We start from the raw sequence: 18,189 nt of genomic DNA, 5'->3' as shown, positions 1-18,189 counted from the left end.
TTCGTCAATTTCCGATATCGCACCCGTTATTAGATAGCCTCCACACCCTCATTCTCTCGCAGGTAATATCCCAGACTCCTCACAGTCGTAGCACACTCATGCAAGAGAACTCAACGTCCTCAATCGTCGACACGTCCCCTTCTTCCATGGCACAGGCCAGCCCTCCCCGTGATTTTCGTTTCTGGCTTGTTTTTCTAGGTATTAGCATAGCTACGGTAATCACAGCTCTCGAACTGGTCGGTATCGCTACTTTCTCGAACATGGAGCCGTACATCTGACAATCATCGGTCGTCTGCGCAGTCCGCGGTATCCACCGCACTTCCGACGATTGTGAACGATCTTCGTGGGTCAGACTTTGTTTGGGTTGGCTCAGCATACGCGTTATCTGCAACTGCATTCATTCCTATGACCGGGGGCCTAGCGCAGGTTATACTTCCTGGAATGCGTCCCATATCTGTAATGCTGACTTGTGCTACACAGATATTTGGAAGAAGGATCGTCATTTTGTGTTCGTTGTTTGTTATGACCGTGGGCAGCATCCTCTGCGGCGTAGCTAAGAGCATGAACTTCTTGATTGCCGGTCGAGGTGAGCATATAGCTATAACTAGCACTTGATAATATGGGCTTGCTCACGGATACCTGTGTTCTTATGGTAGCCGTTCAAGGCTTGGGTGGAGGTGGCATTGCTGCGATAACAGCTATAATCATATCCGATCTGGCCCCTCTACATGAACGAGGGGTTTTCAATGGCATTGTGGGGATGTCAGTGGTCTTTAAGAGCTGTAACGATGAAGTCAGCCGTGCTGAGACGTCCTTAGAGCTTGGGCAGCGGCAAGTGGCGTGGGGCCAATCGTCGGCGGTGCGCTAGCGCAGGCAGGCCAGTGGAGATGGCTCTTCTGTATGCATTGCATCTTACAACCGCCCCGCGAGATGCTCACTTTTGAGGAATATAGATCTCAACATACCGATATGTGGGGTATCCGGCATGCTGATGTTCCTCTTCCTCAAAGTTCGTACACCTCCAGGCTCCCTTCGGCAGAAGGTCGCTCAAGTCGACTGGATGTACGTCCATGTCCTTAATTCGGCTCCCATTACTTCATGCAATATGCTGATTGATATCTGCACAGTGGGAATGCGTTCGTTATTGCCTCAACGACTGCGTGCGTGATTGCTCTCACGTGGAGCGGAATACAATATGCTTGGAGTTCTGCACATGTTCTCGTCCCGCTCATCCTAGGCCTCGTGGGTCTCGCTGGCTTCCTTCTCTACGAAGCAATTATCCCAAGACGACCATTAGTCCGTGTTCTAACACTTTCGTAAAGCTCTACCGTCCTGCTAACGCTTTTCGTAGGTTCCATTTGTCTTGATGTCAACGATCACCGGGATCAGTGGATACCTCCAGACGTTCCTGATGCCAATCGTGCTCATGGGCATCATATGTAAGCAACCATTCCACACAAGTGTTCCCGTAACTAATCTCTTGACGCTCGAACGCATCGGCAGACTACTTCCCAGTATACTTCCAAGCGTGCAAAGGCGAGTCCGCCATCGGCGCCGGCGTCAACCAGCTCGTCGTAGCCCTGATCGTGGCCCCGATCGGCATCGTAGCCGGCGTGTCCGTGAAGACCATGCAGAAGTATCGTCCGCAATTGTGGATTTCCTGGGTGTTCCTCATCCTGGGAACCGCTCTCCTTATTGATTTGAAAGAAGAGACACCTAGAGGGCACGCTATAGGCTTTCTCGCTATGGCCGCGATAGGGCTCGGAGGGCTTCTGACAACCACGTATTTCCCAGTACTGGCACCATGTAAGCTCACCTATAGTCCTACATACGTTTCCTAACCAGCAAAATAGTGCCGGTATCCCAGAATGCCCCAGCACTTGCATTCTTCATGTTCTTGCGCAACTTCGCTCAGGTACGTTCAGGCTCCCCCGTTTTCAGTCCAGTCCGTTATCATGATCTTCGTCTGACAGGTCTGGGGTATCACGATCGGCGGAGCAGTTCTACAGAACCAGCTGGAAAAACATATGCCAAGCGAGTTCCTCGCTGAGTTCCCTCAGGGCACAACCATCGCCTACGCGACCATCCCGCTCCTCAAGGACATCTCGGAGCCGCTGCAGACGGAAGTCCGCGTCGCATTCGCGGAAAGCCTGAAGGTCGTTTGGGAGGTGTTGACCGCCATCGCGGGCGTCGGACTGTTGTCTAGTCTGCTTATGAGATCACTTCCGCTCCATACGTATACGGATGATGTCTGGAAGCTTGACGAGACAGAGAAGACCGACGCGGAACAGAATGTCGTATTAGATAAGCTTGCTGATAGCAAATAGGGCAAATATTCGGTGGCGATTAACATTGCATTCTGTTCATTCTCATATACTCATGATACACGATTTACAAAGTTCTGGAATGCAAGACCAGTGGCTGTTTACATCACATTTCGATCGTAACCGCATACGTTGGCCATTATGACAATAATAATGTTCGTTAAGTAGTATTAGCAAAGATGTCCGTAGTAGGATGTGCATGCGACTGTGCAAAGACACCGACAACATTGCAGATTAGCAGTGTTTCAGTATTGCGGTGGTTCCGGGGCCGCTCGAGTGCTTGTAGGTACTTGGACCATTCAGAATGCCGTCGACTATGCAGATACCGTGGTGCTTTTCGTTACATTCACGCTAGCCTCACCTGCAGCCACACGTCTTTTGAGCATCCACTTCAATTCCTTGAAAAAGCATCCGCACCTTTGAAAGTCTTCAAAAGGCCTACAAACTCTGTCCATCTATCCTGGGAGACTATCGGTGCAGAGACATACGGCTCGACGTCTAGCCTTGTGAGGAACTCCTCCAGACGATCATACACGGCCTCTACCGCAGTTACCTCCATTATCTTTTGATCCATCCTGGATAGACCCATCTTCTCCGCGTACCACGCAGGATCGGCCTTCACGCAGCTTGCCACGTAAAGGTCCACAAGACAAGCGTCCACCTCCATCTCGATGGCTGCATCGTACGCCATACGGTGGCCAATCGCGAGAACTAGGTTTGAACACTCGGGAAGGACGAGTTGGTTGTATCCTGTGCTACGGTGTCCGCCCGTCTTGGCAAGCAGCCCTCGAAGTTCATCGAACATGCCGCGTTCATGCTTGGCGAGGATACTATCAGCATTGGTTGTATCAGGCACAGCGTATCGTCCAAGCAGGAGCTCAGTGGCAAGGCCTGTCCTCGCGGGTGAGTCTCGTCGGCCGTGCTTGACAGGGGTTGCATACTCACGAATCGAAATTACAAGCATGTCTCCTTCCGCAATCGCACTGCCGCGCAAATCCGCCTATGGATGACCATCAAGATCGGCGTCGATCCAAGATGAGATCAATACTACATACGTGCATCGCTGATAGCTGATTGACTTCGAACAGTCCTTGCGCACCGCAGCGGTCTCCCAACATCAATTGGGCCGCCTGCGCATGGGTAACCATGACGACCTTGAGTATCGTGGCCATAGCATGACGAATGCGAAAGTCAAACGAGACATCTCTGAATATTGAAACTGCCTTCGTGTGCAGAGCTTGCATCACGAATGACTGTGCTAATACAGTGACGATCGGCGCCTTTTGGGTCTGAAAGCCCATGATGGGTTTCTGACTTCCGTCGCGGTCGACGACCATACGTCGTAGACTGTAGCGAGCCGCTATGTAGGATGAAACCTGCAATGCCGGGAGGCAATTGGATCCGAGTGCAAGAGTACCGACCGCGACGCGGGAGATACTCTCGAAGAACGAAGCTCGGAAATCCGCTGGCTTTTCGATACTACCCAGAAGCGCAGAAGATGGCAGACGGACATGGTTGAAATATGTCATTGAGTGGTTAAGGGGTCGGGAGCCTCCACGTTGAGGGAGAAGCCTAATCATAACGAGTCTCTCGTTAGGATATATATACGCGAAACGTCGACCTACCTACTTGCATATGACCCCGGATTCCATCGTGGTACCATCGTTCAGACGGACTATGAATGGCTTGACACCACGATCCTCATCCTCCACCACAGTCCGCGCAAAAACGACCGCGATGCAAGGAATACCTGTAGGAGAAGTGGGTGGCATGAACCTTGACACCCCGAGTGTCAACGTGTCGAAGTGAAGATCAGATTTCCGCGACGTACTTTGCAGAGGACTCGCTTGGAGTGTGCAGGTCAAACTCTCCATTAGATAGGAGGGTTGCGGTCGTCTCCATGTGGAACACGTTCAGACCGTGCCCGACTTCGGTGAGACAGAACTGGCCTCTAAATGCAATTATATAATGCTCAAATGCTCTTTGATCCATGATAGATGACGCACGAAACGTTAAATGCGAGAACCTCTTTCAATACGTCATTCAGATGAGGTTGTCGCCCGGAAAACATTGCCAATGTCCCGGCGCAAAGGTTGTATTGCAATGTGAGCAGAGACAGCATCGCTCCATCCATCGTGCAGATTGGATCGATATGTAGGTCCCAAAACTTAGGCGACAGGGTGAGGACGTCATGGGCGGTGAGTGCTGATGCAGAACAAACGCAAATCAGTAAAGTACACGTGTCTAGACTAATTCCTACTGACCATACAAACGCCCGACTTGTCTAGCGCGCTCGTAGGATAGTCGTATACGCTCATCCAGCGATAGATCTTCGGCATACGGCTGGAATAGGGCGCTTTGAGCGAGTTGCCGGGTGAGATACATGATGACGTGTGGTAGCGCCAGAGATGTGGGCGGCTTTCCTTGTCGCCCGTCAAATAACGCTAGCGGCAAGACACGGTTTGCGGGCGCTTCGTAGCTCAACGAACGTACAATCCAATGCCAGTGGACTGCTGCCATCAGCAAAAGTGCAAAAAGATTATAAAGGGTTTATAATACCTTGAAAACCCCCCCTATTCTTATTTACCATGACCATTCTGGCCTACTAGTATAATGGATCTCTGAGTTTCACAAGAACCCCCCTATCATTATAATGGCTTGTAAGATCGACCATTCTGATCACGCATTATAATCGTGCCCAGGATGCGTAGGATAGTTTATAATTTTTCCCGATGATTATAAGATCCGGCCTATTAATTGTAAGAATACCATATATTTCAATTCTACTCGAATACAGCAATGGTTTATAATGTGCAATGTCCAAACACTAGAACACGACGAAGAGAGCAAGGCGGCAACAGGTAGGAGAATCAGGAGAGAGACTGAAGTGACATGGCAGCATGATTGCGAGCAGGCGGAGGAGCGAGTCAGAGGCAGGCCAGAGAACAGTGCATGAGAGAGTCGCCGAAGTGCGATAGCTCAAATGACAAGAGGGATGGAATGTGACGGAAGAGGCCAGAAGTGCCGGGACACATCATGCTGAACTTCCAAGGTTCTCACGAATTCAGTCCATGAGTGAAGGAGCAGCGCATTCCTCACTCGAACGTGTTTCCGTTGTGGTCACCATCGATCTCCCGAATAAATTTCTAACTGACCGATCAGCATGTGCATACATCATAGTGTACCACTTACTCGTTCCATGCATTCAAAAAGCGCACGCCAACAATCGGATGCTCAAGAATTTTGCTCCACTAATCCTTCGATACGGTACTTAATCACGCTCACCTCGGGTGGAAAGTGGCTCTTCACCGCGACGATCGTCTCCCCTTTCAGCCACTCAGCAGCTCTTTCTGCACTCTTCATTACTTCCATGATCGCCGCATCTAGCGCGTGCTTCGATTGCTCTTAACGGATGTCTGCGTGCGTCGGCTCTCCTCCGGCTAGTGGTACACATGTGAGCATGATGGAGTCCATCGGTCAAACACGGCTAGCAGCTGGCATTTGTATTTCTACCCCAACGGAGTCAGCAGGACGATCAAGGGACATGGGCGCATCAAGGTGGGTTTGATGTAGTGTTTGAACTGCCTACAGGAGCTCATGAGATGATTCTGAAGTCGGAGCTCTCCTGCGAGCTAATCTGACAGCGTCCTGACTCTCCTTTGAGACCAGGTCACTGGGGATGCCAGGTGCAAGTGCCGCTCATTCTGTAAGTGATGGTGTAAATGGTAAGATGACAGTGCCTGAAGAACCTTACCAGCGCAGTTGCCCGAACTTGAAAGGGAGAAGATCTCTCGACGTCTCTCCCGGGTAGGAATTCTTTGCTGCTCGACTCTCCGTCACGTCTCAGGAAGCCAAACCTGGGCATGTTTGACAAATATAGGTTCGCACAGTTGCAGCGTGGATCAGGCTGTCTGGAAACGGTATCACAGCCTAGCATAGAGAAACGTACATGACAGATTGCTGTGAATCTATAATTGTCTGTTCCATCAAGTAAAGTACTCAGATTTTACATCTGAGGAATGCTTTTTGAAGTCTAGTACGCGCTATGTCATATGGTTCGTGTATTGTCGAAGCATTTTGATCTTGGTCTATGAAGGGTTTCAAGCTTACCTGAGTCTGTTCAAGACAGCGATTGTGAAATATGAAAGAATCAAAGACGGAATATGCTGCTCCTTACCCGAACAGAATGGTAGCAAGCTGGATCGAATACCGAGCACGTAAATGCATGCTGTTCACATCCTTGTGCATGTCCTCAACCTCCTCTGCTGTCAGCCTATATGTGCCGCACCCAAAGCAGGCCAGCTCATCATCACTAAGATGTCATTGGGACTTGAGCATGCAGACACGTCCTCATCGCCTAAAGGGTTTGGAGTTCAGCGTGCACTGACTCGGACAGTCAGGGGCCCACTGCCAGTCTGCTCACCCAACATGCTCTTTCTACATACACTGGGACCCTGGATGACGTACCTGCAGTGATTCTAAGTGGTCTTTCCAGATCCAGGTAGAACTGTGCAGGTATTTAAGGGGTAGCTAGGTGCGTGAGAAATGATGTGGTGTGGAACAAGGCGAGGACTCATCCTGGGGCTGAGATATTACGATCACATGATTGTCACATCACTGGCCATGCACCCCATAAAATTGGCCCAGGTCCCCAAGACGTCGTGTCCTCTCCGAACAGCTGCAACGAGTTCGACTTTGACATTTTCGCACCTCCTGGATAGCACGGCGACTAACATGGTATAGACATGACACCAACAGAAAGTGAACTCGAGCACCAAGACATACCATTGGATGCTGGCCACTTCGAAGACAACCTGGACGATGCAGAGGAGACCTCGCAAGAAGCAGTGGCCGCAGAAGAGGAGGACTTTGGGTATATATTATTCGAAGAAGAGTGGTCAGACTGGGGCAGTGGCGAAGAGGCAGATAAGGACAACTGAGATGACATTGTTCAAGGAGCTGAGTGTCACAGTTTTTACCTGATAAGTCATTATAGGAACAAATGCTATTAGAAGCATACCATTTTTAATCATTTCACGTCGTACAAAAAGTCACGTGACCTAATGAGATAAGATAACAAGGCATCTAGTCACATGACCTCAGATCTCTCTCGGCATAGTCATGTGACACTGAACTCCTTGGCATTGCGTCATATGTCGCAATTGCCATGATGTCATATTGCGTGCTCAAGAGGAGCTCCGTCTCTGCGGGGTATTATTAGGCAACCAATCAGGATAATTGGGACAAGTCGTATGATTGCAGCACGGTCCAGTAGCACAGCGTGTGACTCGCTTATGTAGTACTGTACAGTAGCTAGACAATCATGTATATAAGGACCAGCAAGACGAAGAGAGACCTCAGTTTTATTCTCCTTCATCCACCACTACCATCACAGAGGGGTCTTACCAGACACTCTCAGCATGCTATACATATATTTGCATTCTCACCTTGTGATAGTGCCCTCTGCCTCGCCAGTAAGTCTCGCTCTGCGACTAGCACTCGGGCCTCGTCAGTGGGCATGTCGTATCGCCACAGCTCATCGCTGTCAGCTCTTAGCCAGGAGACCCTCAAGGGGACTCTTTATTTGGTTGTCTATCTTTGTCATCGACGTGCTATGACATTAGAATAAGACTGACCTTTTACGCCCCTACCAAGCGTCTAACACTGGTAGCCACGCATTTTTGCCCAGAGACACATCCGCCCAGGGCAGGGCTTTTTCCACACCACTTCCTTCATATCATTCCACCTCACCTCTACCACCTAAGCTGCTTTCTTCCTTCAAAAGGAACAGTGCTGCATCGACCGGTAAAGGGTCTCAAGTGCACAACGGTATCGTTCCGCCCAACGGACGCTATCATCCTTACAACCTCGACCCCAGACGCACTCGTCATCTGACAGCAAGCAACCTACTCTGAGCCAAGCCCAACGACTATCACTCAGATCTACAGAAGCTTCGCACTAAGGTCAGCTCGTGGGCCGAAGCAATTCCCAAAAATGCATCTGACCCATCCATCCCTATCTACAAACTCCACTGGTGGTCCAACGACGACGCTACCACTGTCCTCACCTTCGCACTCTCAAAGAGTTATCACCCTCTCGGCATAAATGAGAACCCCAAAGGCACGCTTCCAGAGAATATCACGCTCACTGTATATGCTACCATTTAGCGGTACAAGGTCCTACAGCAGCCTTATATCGCTGCCAAGTTCATGGAGGCACAAATCCAGTGTCGCGATCGCATTCTGCGACACCTAGGAGCGTTAAACGAGAGGATTGGGAGAGGCGACGACTTCACGTTCGTCGATAGATGCATCGCTATCAAGCTTTGCGTGGGACTAGAAAAGATTTCATTTAGGGGAATCAACAAGGAGCAGGAGCGCATAGGAAGAGGCATTGTGAGATTTGAGAAGGAGTCGTGCTACTGGCCTTACTAGGATCAGTAATACTTTTGTACCACCGCATACGCAGTTTCATGCCGAGATACACGATCAGCTTTATATACGAAAACTACATCGTAGACTTTTACCGCCCAGCGCAGGGACAACTCACAATCATCTGCACCGCATACTTCATCTATCAACCTCTCGTCGCCAACTAGCAGCAAGTACTCTACCACTACACGGTACAAGTACACACCTACACAAACTACTCGGCACCATTCCGTCTCATCCCTGATTTCGAGGAAGAACAAGAATATTGGCATTACCGAGCAGAGGCTTTACGAGAGGAACTAGTTGAAGAGGGACTCATTGAGGAAGATCCCGAGATCCCCTTCTAAAATAATATCACAAGGCTAAGACCAAGGATTGGTCGATTCACACACTGTCTGTCACATCATTTTCACTATCCTCGACATCGATCCCAATGTCACAATACAACCTTGGCAGTGTTGCGTTCCCAGGAGGACACACCACAAGTGAGCCTACGGACCCCTGGAGGAGTCAGGCCACCTCTGTTTCATCTGAAGCAGGCCCAGCTGCCCCTGCAGAAGAACCCCATACTAGCAGCACACCCAAGGTGTCAGGAGTAGTCAGGAACCCGTCACCCACCACCCTGCCAGAGTTTACCACACCCGCAACTTGGGAATGGCAGGGTATCTCTTATGACACAATCGAGGAAGCTGCCAATGCCGCTGCACCCACCACCGTTCCAAATGACGTCAAAGAATGGGTGATGAATGTGGTGCGAGCATTCATCATGAGGGACATTGTGAGCTCTTATGAGGCACTACGTCAAAAGATGGATGAACGTCATGAGCACACGGTGGCCTCGTTAGAAGAAGAGATAATGGCTCACATTCATGTCGAAATCATGGCAGTAGAAACGCGAGACCAGCTAAAAGTTGCAAGAGCCCAGATCGGCACCCTCTCCGCCGATATAGAACGGCTCGTCAAAGCGAACAACAATATGACGCTTGAGGCCCAAGCAATCCGCAAGGACTTCAAAAATTACAAGGACAAAGTAAAGGGCCAGATGGATGCCCTTTACGAAAACATGGTCACCCTGAAGGAGGCGCAGGAAAAGACCATGACCTATATCGTTGGGCTGGAATCTCAGCTCAACAATACTATAATCAATGTGCCTCCCACAGGTATCCAACAACCGGCCGGCCAATCCAGTCAATCGCCCCACTGAATCAAGCTCCCAGATCCTCCCAAATATTCAGGGAGAAAGTCATCGGAGAATTTTGAGACCTGGTTCACGAACCTTCTCATCTGGCTCGATTATAACCACTTTACGGACGACAAGGACAAAATTCGGCAGGCCAATGCACATCTGGAAGGAGGAGCAGCTCTGTACATGAAAGAGTATGCAATCAAGCTCGCCTCTGAACAAGATGTTGGAACATGGGCAGAATACACCAGGAAACTAGAAATGGCATACAAGATGCTTGACCCCAAGCACATGGCACAGGCAATGCTAGATGCGCACTGCACAACCCGCCACAAGACAATGATCGCCTTCACAGAGAATTTCAGGGCCTACGCCCCCGAATCAGGATACTCGGACGAAGATCTGATTGTCAAAATTAGAGAACAATGGTTGATCCACATCCAGATGGTCATGTCGGTAACAGAGACTCTAGACCCCTCCAAGATTCCAACCACTTGGATGGACTACCTTGAATTCTGCCTGGAGATAGAAATCAAACACCTCCAGCAAATCTTGGGCAATAAGTCTACTGGACAGACCATGGCGACAAAGGCGACCACCCCCAAGGACCCTAATGCAATGGATACGAGTGCAAGGATCACATACGAACTTTCCCCCAAACAGGACAGGTGGCTGACAAACAAACTATGTTTGTTTTGTGGAAAGCATGCCTACGAGCGAGGGAAAAGGTGTCCCTCTTCCAAACCTGAGTACAAAGGCAAACAGTTCCAAACATGAACCAACACTCTTCAAGGTAAAGGAAAGGGAAAAGCACAGAAGGTTCGACAAGTCGAAGAAGAAGGTAGCTCGGATACATCACCTCAAATTGTGGCATTGGAGCAAGCAATTGCTGCACTTTGTGGGATGAGCACCACCTCGACTACTCCCCCATCCAGCAAAGACAAGAACAAGGCAAAGGGCACAGATGCAGCATCAACGGCATCAGCATCAACGGCATCGGCATCAATGGTTAAGGACACCAATGCGAGAATCAACGAGCTCGATAAATTCTCAGAGAATTTTCTGTACGAAGTGTAGACGAGTCTGGCACTACACTTCAGGACCATTGTATTAGTACCGTGAGAAGGAATGTACCTAGCGATCATCTATATATTGCATCTGCCAGTTTTTCTAAACATTCGATCAAATTGCCAATAAAATTCGTATCACAGGAAGTCCAGACAACGGCCTTACTGGATTCTGGAGCATTCTCTTGCTATATCGATCAGAGATTCGCTCAAAGACATGAGTTTAAGATGACACCACTAAACCATGAAATAAGAATCCTCAATGCAGATGCCAGTTCCAACAAGGGCAGCGCAATTACTCATCATGTAGTCACAAGCATCTTAATCGGGGGGCACCGATCAACTGAGAGTTTGCTCGTCACAAACCTCGGATGAATGTCAATGATCCTTGGCATGAAGTTCTTACAGGAACATAACCCCCGAGTTGACTGGGAACACAGAGAGGTCACATTCTCAAGGTGCAGACACACAAAGAAGCAACAAGTCAGAGTAAGCGAGGAAGAAGTCAACCTTCTATCGCAACCTCGACTTGAAGATGAAGCAATTCTCCCCGACGTACACCAGGATGACAGGTGGGATCAGGAAGACAGCTTCATCAACTGGATAGACTTGCAAGACCAGGATCTTCGTAACATGGTGCACGACATCCTCGGCATAAGCAAGAAGGTAAAGGAGCATTTGGTAGAACAGCCAGCAGAAGAGACACAGGACAAAGAATATTGGTCCAAGTTCGTCCCTCCAGAATTTCATCAATTCAGAGACATGTTCTTGAAGAAGAGCTCGAAAAGAATGCTGACACGTAAGTCCTACGATCACGCAATAGATCTTGTCCCAGACGCGGCAACCGCGAGACTGGCAAAAGTATACCCTATGTCTTTACGAGAGAAGAATTCGCTTGATGAATGGATTGATGGGGAACTAGCCAAAGGCTACATTCGACCATCCAAATCTCCATACGCTGCTCCGGTATTTTTCATCAAGAAGAAGGATGGCTCTCTTAGACTAGTCCAAGACTACAGGGCATTAAACAGTGTCATCAAGAAGAACAAATTCTCACTCCCCCAAATCAATGATCTCATTGACGGACTCTCAAGGGCTAGCATATTCACTACACTAGACCTAAGATGGGGGTACAACAATGTACACCTTCACCAGGGAGATGAGGAAAAAGCAGTGTTCATTATCCATAAAGGATTATTTGAACCCACTGTAATGTACTTCGGATTCTGTAACGCCTCTAGCACTTTCCAGGCCATGATGAACGATGTCTTAGGTGATCTCATTCGCACTGGAAAGGTGGCAGTCTACATAGATGACATCATAATCTTTACAGATAACCAGGAAGAACACAACCGTCTAACCAAGGAAGTTCTACAATGACTCAGAGACAATGACTTATTCGTGAAACCAGAAAAGTGTCACTTTGCGACCACTTTTGTCAAGTTTCTCGGACTCATAATCTCTAAAGGGTCAATACAGATGGACTCAGAGAAGGTCGACGATGTGCTCAAATGGCCAATGCCCACCAAGGTAAAGCAAGTACAAGCATTCCTTGGTCTGGCAAATTTCTATCGACAATTTATCAAGGGTTTCAGATCGATGACCCGACCCTTGACTCTATTAACACGTAAGGACGCAGCATGGAAATGGGAAGAACCTCAACAAAAGGCATTCGAGGCCCTCAAAACTGCATTCACTTCTGCCCCAATTCTAGCACTCCCCAACGCAATCCGTTCCTTTAGATTAGAAACGGATGCCTCGGACTTTGCCACAGGTGCAGTCCTTGAACAGTTGGGCGAAGACAAGCTCTGACATCCTGTCGCTTACTACTCCAAGTCGCTCAATGAACATGAGCGAAACTATGAGATTTACGACAAGGAAATGCTAGCCATCATTCGGGCATTAGAAGAGTACAGGCAATACTTTGAAGGACACCCGCACCCGGTTGAGATATGGTCGGATCACCTTAATCTTATCTATTTTTGACAAGCTCAGACACTGACCAGATGACAAGCTCGATGGTCACTTTACCTTACCTGATTTAATTTTATTCTCTGTCACCGCCCCAGAAAGACGATGATGCGTGCCGATCCTCTGTCCAGGAGGCCAGATCATGAGAAGGGGGTGAGCAATGACAATTCAGGGCAAACTTTACTTCGACCCAAATATTTTGCCATCCATGCGATCTCAGCCACTCATTCCTCCGAAGTTGACGATGCAAAACTTCTAGAAAGAGTGAAATCGGCACTACAAGACGATGAAATGACCAAAGGTTACCAGCACCTACTAAAAACTGGCAAGCGAGAGTTCAGAAAAGACCTCCAAGAGTGGAACTTCGAGCATGGATTGCTGCTCAGAAGAGGAAAGGTCTATGTCTCAAAAGACTCTACGCTGCGGAGTGAGCTGATCAAGCTGCATCACGATATCTCCACAGCTGGACACCCCAGATGATGGAAGACACAAGAGCTGATCAGCAGGAATTACTGGTGGCCAGGGCTCACCATTGATGTAAAGAAGTATGTCCAAGGCTGCGTAACTTGTCAGAGAAACAAGACAAGCAAGCAGAAGCCTTACGGACTATTACAACCTAATCCAGTACCAGAGGGGCCTTGGAAAATGGTTACCTGTGACCTGATTATGCAGTTACCATCAAGCCCAGACCACAGGGGAGAAAAGAAGACCACCATCCTGGTGGTCGTCGACAGGTTCACTAAACATGCCCACTTCTACCCAGTAGATGACATGATGACAGCATCCCAAGTAGCATCAATCTTCTATAATGAAGTATTCAAGCTCCACAGAATTCTCCGGCAGATCATATCCGATCAAGGCACACAGTTCTCAGCCAAGCTATTCCAGAAGTTTTGCCAGAAAATTCATATCAAATCTACGATGTCTACAGCTTATCACCCTGAAATGGATGGACAGATCGAATGAGTCAATCAAATTCTGGAGCAATATCTACGCATGTACTGCAACTACCGACAAACTGAGTGGGCCACACTATTGCCCACAGCAGAATTTGCATACAACAATCAAGCTTCAGAATCGACAGGTCTGTCCCCATTTTTTATTGAGCATGGTCGACACCCCTGAATGGCCCCAGATGTATTGGAAGGAGTACAACATCCATCCCTGGAACATCTATTCCATAACCGTGATCAAGCACAGGAACAAGCCCGCGCCGCTCTGTCGTTAGCAGCAGAAAGAATGAAATGGTATTTTGATCTCAAAAAGCAGAATGTCCCTTTCAAAGTAGGAGATGAGGTGCTTATTCGAGGAAAAGATCTTCATGTAAAGGTCAAAAGTCAGAAGCTTACGACTCAGAACTATGGGCCGTTCAAGATCCTTGAAAAAATCAGAACTGTATCTTTCAAACTGCAACTACCAGTGGACATGAAGCTGCATCCGGTGTTTCATGCTTCCAAGCTTATAATGTTCCATCAAGACTCTATCTCTGGATGCGTACCTCCCCCTAATCCTCCATCATCATAGATGGAGAAGAAGAATGGGACGTGGAGGACATCCTGGATTCTAGAGTCAGGTACAATAAAACCCAGTATCTCGTTAAGTGGTTAGACTACGACCACAGCGATAATACTTGGGAACCACTGGAAAACCTCACAAATGTCAAGGACAAAGTAGAGGAATTCCACAAGACACACCCAAACACTCCAAGAGCCAAGCCGTGAACACGCAAAGTGCACAAAATTGCTCTGTCTGACCACTCTGATGAATTCATGTTCTTCTTCTGCACTCATCCAAATGCCCGAGCACCCTACAAGCGGTCCTTAGAAGCTGTTGGCTGGGATGTCAAGTCCATACAAGACATAGACATTCCCCCCACACTCTGGAATGCTCATCGGCACTGGGCTTGCAGTTGATCCTCCAAAGTGGACATACATTCAAGTGGCCCCCCGAAGTGGGCTAGCCCTCAACGGAATTGATGTCGCAGCTGGGGTAATTGACCCAGATTACACAGGGGAAATCAAGGTGCTTCTTGTCAACACGACCAGCAAACCATTCGAAGTCAGAACGGGCGATCGTGTCGCACAACTCATATGCGAACGCTACGCTTCAGAAATCATTTCTGAAGCAGATAGTTCACTCACGAAGTGAACCATTCGAGGCAGCAGAGGCTTTGGCTCATCGGGACGATGAACCTTGAGAAGGGGGTGATGTCACGGTTTTTACCTGACAAGTCATTATAGGAACAAATGCTATTAGAAGCATACCATTTTTAATCATTTCATGTCGTACAAAAAGTCACATGACCTAATGAGATAAGATAACAAGGCATCTAGTCACATGACCTCAAATCTCTCTCGGCATAGTCACGTGACACTGAACTCCTTGGCATTGCGTCATATGTCGCAATTGCCATGATGCCATATTGCGTGCTCAAGAGGAGCTCCGTCTCCGCGGAGTATTATTAGGCAACCAATCAGGATAATTGGGACAAGTCGTACGATTGCAGCACAGTCCAGTAGCACAGCGTGTGACTCGCTTATGTAGTACTGTACAGTAGCTAGACAATCATGTATATAAGGACCAGCGAGACGAAGAGAGACCTCAGTCTTATTCTCCTTCATCCACCACTACCATCACAGAGGGGTCTTACCAGACACTCTCAGTGTGCTATACATATATTTGCATTCTAACCTTGTGATAGCACCCTCTGCCTCGCCAGTAAGTCTCGCTCTGCGACTAGCACTCGGGCCTCATCAGTGGGCACGTCGTATCACCACAGCTCATCGCTGTCGGCTCTTAGCCAGGAGACCCTCAAGGGGACTCTTTATTTGATTGTCTATCTTTGTCATCGACGTGCCGTGACACTGAGGGGGGGATATGAGACCCGAAGATGGTGAGGATGGCATCGAGGATCAAATTGGAGCACACAGATTTGCGCCGTTGTAAAGGATCGTCTTCTTATTTTTTTGGTCTTTGCTTCATAGGCATGAGTCTCGAGGCAATCTTGAGCTCGATTGAATAGACTTGAAATTGGCTCGCATGAATATTGCTTTGGAGGAGAACCTGCTTGAAGTAAATTGGCCATGTTTGTAATCTACCTGGTGCAGAGATTGCAATCCTATGTGATTCTTGAATTGGATCGGCGCAGATTGCTTAGGAAAATAAGAATTACATGGTTTACAATTGTGAAAGACAGTTTACAAGGATTTATAATGTGTTATAGTACATGATAATCCACCCCAATATGCTCAAAGGTTTCCAAGAACCTTAAAATCTACTTTAATATTTTTGCACTTTTGCCAATGGCAGTCCCTATAACCGTTTCTGGGAAAATCGCAAATCAAGTGTGATGCTGTTCCATCATGACATTGACCTTAGCATGCGAGGAGATCCTGATTGTTCTGAATAAGATAGTAGTGCTCATCATTGTTTAGACCTGTGATGATCAACCGCAGAATGACTGGCCAGGTTAGGGAGGACAGTTTTTACAGTTATGGGTTAGCGTCTCCAAGGACAGCCATATTCTTGATCAATAAGAGTAGTGCAGGCCGCTCAAGAATTGCGTGAAAACTGTCAAGCAGCATTGGCATCAGCGATTCGCACACTGTCATCTCTGTCACGGCACGCCGATGACAAAGATAGACAACCCAAACAAGGAGTCTTTTTGAGGGTCTCTGGGTAAAAGCCTACAGCGACGAGCTGTGGCGATACGACGTGCCCACTGCAAGGCCTAGTTGCTGGTCACAAAGTGAGACTTACTGGCGAAGGCAAGGGGCGCTATCACAAAGGTGAGGATGCAAATAGATGTATAGCACACTGAGAGTGTCTGGTAGGACCCCTCTGTGATGGTAGTGGTGGACGAAGGAGAATAAGACTGGAGTCTCTCCTCGTCAGACCTGGTCCTTATATACATGATTGTTATGCTACTGTACAGTACTACCTAAGCGAGTCACACGCTATTCTACTGGTCAGTGCTACAATCGTACGACATGTCCCAATTGTCCTAATTGGCTGCCTAATAATAACCCATGGAGATGGAGCTCCCTTTGAGCACGCAATATTGCATCATGGCTATGGCGTCATATGATGTAATGTCGAGGGGCTCGGTGTCACGTGACAATGCCGAGAGAGATCTGAGGTCATGTGACTAGATGCCTTTATCTTATCTCTCATTGGGTCACGTGATTCTTGTGCGACACAAAATGATTAAAATAATATGCTTCTAATAGCATTTGTTCCTATAATGACTCTGTCAGGTAAAAACTGTGACAATCTCCAACATCATCTTGAATGACACGAGAGATACAACACCATTTTTTGTCCCATAACTTCCTTGCTAAGTTCAGCATAGTATCCTTAAATTCCTCTTTATATCCAGATCTGGAATACTAAACAGCATTTGCAATGAATTTATCCCAAAAAAGCAGTCGCAAATGATGAAATATCTTCTGTTGAACCGTGAACACGGACACAAGTCAGAACCTCCTTGTTTAAGCTTTTTTCTTTGACTTTGTGACTTCTGTCACTGGGGCCATGAGCCCATGATTCTACCAGGAACATTTTAGACACATCATGATAACAGTCACAATGTAACTATAATGTTACTGACAAAAACATCATGAAATAATTTGAATTGTTTCGAGTGCCATTATTGTGGAATAATTGTGATATTGTTTTTAGAAAGAGACCATGGTGTGACAACAATTTGCACCAGCCAGCATTCATACAATATGTTGGCATCATTTTGAATGAAATTTAAGTGTACATCACAAATGTGATCAATGTGAAGTTACAATGAGTGCCAGATGCTTTCCATCATGTGCTGGCTGGAATCATCTTGAATGCATCGAGTATGCCCTAATATGGTTAGCTCATTACCATATATGGTAATGGGATTTATGTGATCACAATGAACCCAGTGGGAACATCTTGAAGACATCACAGTCCCTCATGGATATCATTTAGAATCTTATCACAAGAAACATTGAGGATGTTCATGGAATATTGCTGGAATGCTGCTAGCTGCAACGTTGGGATCTCATTGTTATATCTTTATGAATGCTATCAAAATTGTCCCGCAATGTTGATGCTTAAAACATTCAAAGGGCTCGCAACTGAAAACTTGTAGAAGGGTGAACTGAATAAGCCTCAAATGTTCACGATATTTTCGACGCCGATACGAGCATTGAACATGGAATATTCAAGTTCTTGAG

At 47.7% G+C, this 18,189-nt stretch overlaps 4 protein-coding genes across 4 annotated transcripts; 3 read left to right on the top strand and 1 right to left on the bottom strand.

The window, feature by feature from the left end:
* Positions 1-146: 146 nt before the first annotated feature.
* On the top strand, positions 147-2,327 carry LAESUDRAFT_707048 (iron permease; the record flags this gene model as incomplete). Its single annotated transcript, XM_040906646.1, has 11 exons — positions 147-236; positions 301-426; positions 481-586; positions 657-762; positions 819-898; positions 954-1,062; positions 1,128-1,296; positions 1,352-1,439; positions 1,504-1,806; positions 1,854-1,915; positions 1,974-2,327. The coding sequence occupies 11 exons, from the start codon at positions 147-149 to the stop codon at positions 2,325-2,327; spliced, it is 1,593 nt and encodes a 530-aa protein (XP_040759557.1).
* LAESUDRAFT_730895 (acyl-CoA dehydrogenase NM domain-like protein) lies at positions 2,174-4,732 on the bottom strand. The gene is made up of 8 exons (XM_040909922.1): positions 4,589-4,732; positions 4,331-4,529; positions 4,156-4,275; positions 3,954-4,100; positions 3,380-3,896; positions 3,270-3,324; positions 2,742-3,215; positions 2,174-2,685 (listed from the first exon to the last, which is right to left on the bottom strand). Exons 1-8 carry the CDS (start codon positions 4,707-4,709, stop codon positions 2,639-2,641), a joined length of 1,680 nt encoding a protein of 559 aa, XP_040759556.1. The 5' UTR covers positions 4,710-4,732; the 3' UTR covers positions 2,174-2,638.
* Positions 4,733-9,188: 4,456 nt separating this feature from the next.
* On the top strand, positions 9,189-11,015 carry LAESUDRAFT_763402 (uncharacterized protein; the record flags this gene model as incomplete). Its single annotated transcript, XM_040913246.1, has 3 exons — positions 9,189-9,915; positions 9,973-10,626; positions 10,732-11,015. The coding sequence occupies 3 exons, from the start codon at positions 9,189-9,191 to the stop codon at positions 11,013-11,015; spliced, it is 1,665 nt and encodes a 554-aa protein (XP_040759555.1).
* Positions 11,016-11,158: 143 nt separating this feature from the next.
* Positions 11,159-11,467, top strand: LAESUDRAFT_635580 (uncharacterized protein; the record flags this gene model as incomplete). Its single annotated transcript, XM_040903447.1, has 2 exons — positions 11,159-11,362; positions 11,414-11,467. Coding segments are annotated over 2 exons (258 nt in total), but the record flags the coding sequence as incomplete, so codon positions are not given.
* Between the last annotated feature and the right edge of the window lie 6,722 nt (positions 11,468-18,189).

The sequence above is a fragment of the Laetiporus sulphureus genome (genome assembly GCF_001632365.1).
Source record: "Laetiporus sulphureus 93-53 unplaced genomic scaffold LAESUscaffold_55, whole genome shotgun sequence".
Taxonomy (NCBI): Eukaryota; Fungi; Basidiomycota; class Agaricomycetes; order Polyporales; family Laetiporaceae; genus Laetiporus; species Laetiporus sulphureus.
The sequence above is the reverse complement of the archived record's forward strand: the minus strand, read 5'-3'. Positions and strand labels throughout refer to the sequence as shown.

Bases quoted from the DNA above. Each gene is read 5' to 3' on its own strand.
- LAESUDRAFT_730895 (XM_040909922.1), bottom strand. From the start codon at position 4,709: ATGTATCTCACCCGGCAACTCGCTCAAAGCGCCCTATTCCAGCCGTAT. The intron at 4,101-4,155 runs GTACGTCGCGGA...CGGGGTGTCAAG, and splicing joins CCAAGCGAGTCCTCTGCAAA to GTTCATGCCACCCACTTCTC. The intron at 3,897-3,953 runs GTAGGTAGGTCG...CGTTATGATTAG, and splicing joins GAATCCGGGGTCATATGCAA to GCTTCTCCCTCAACGTGGAG.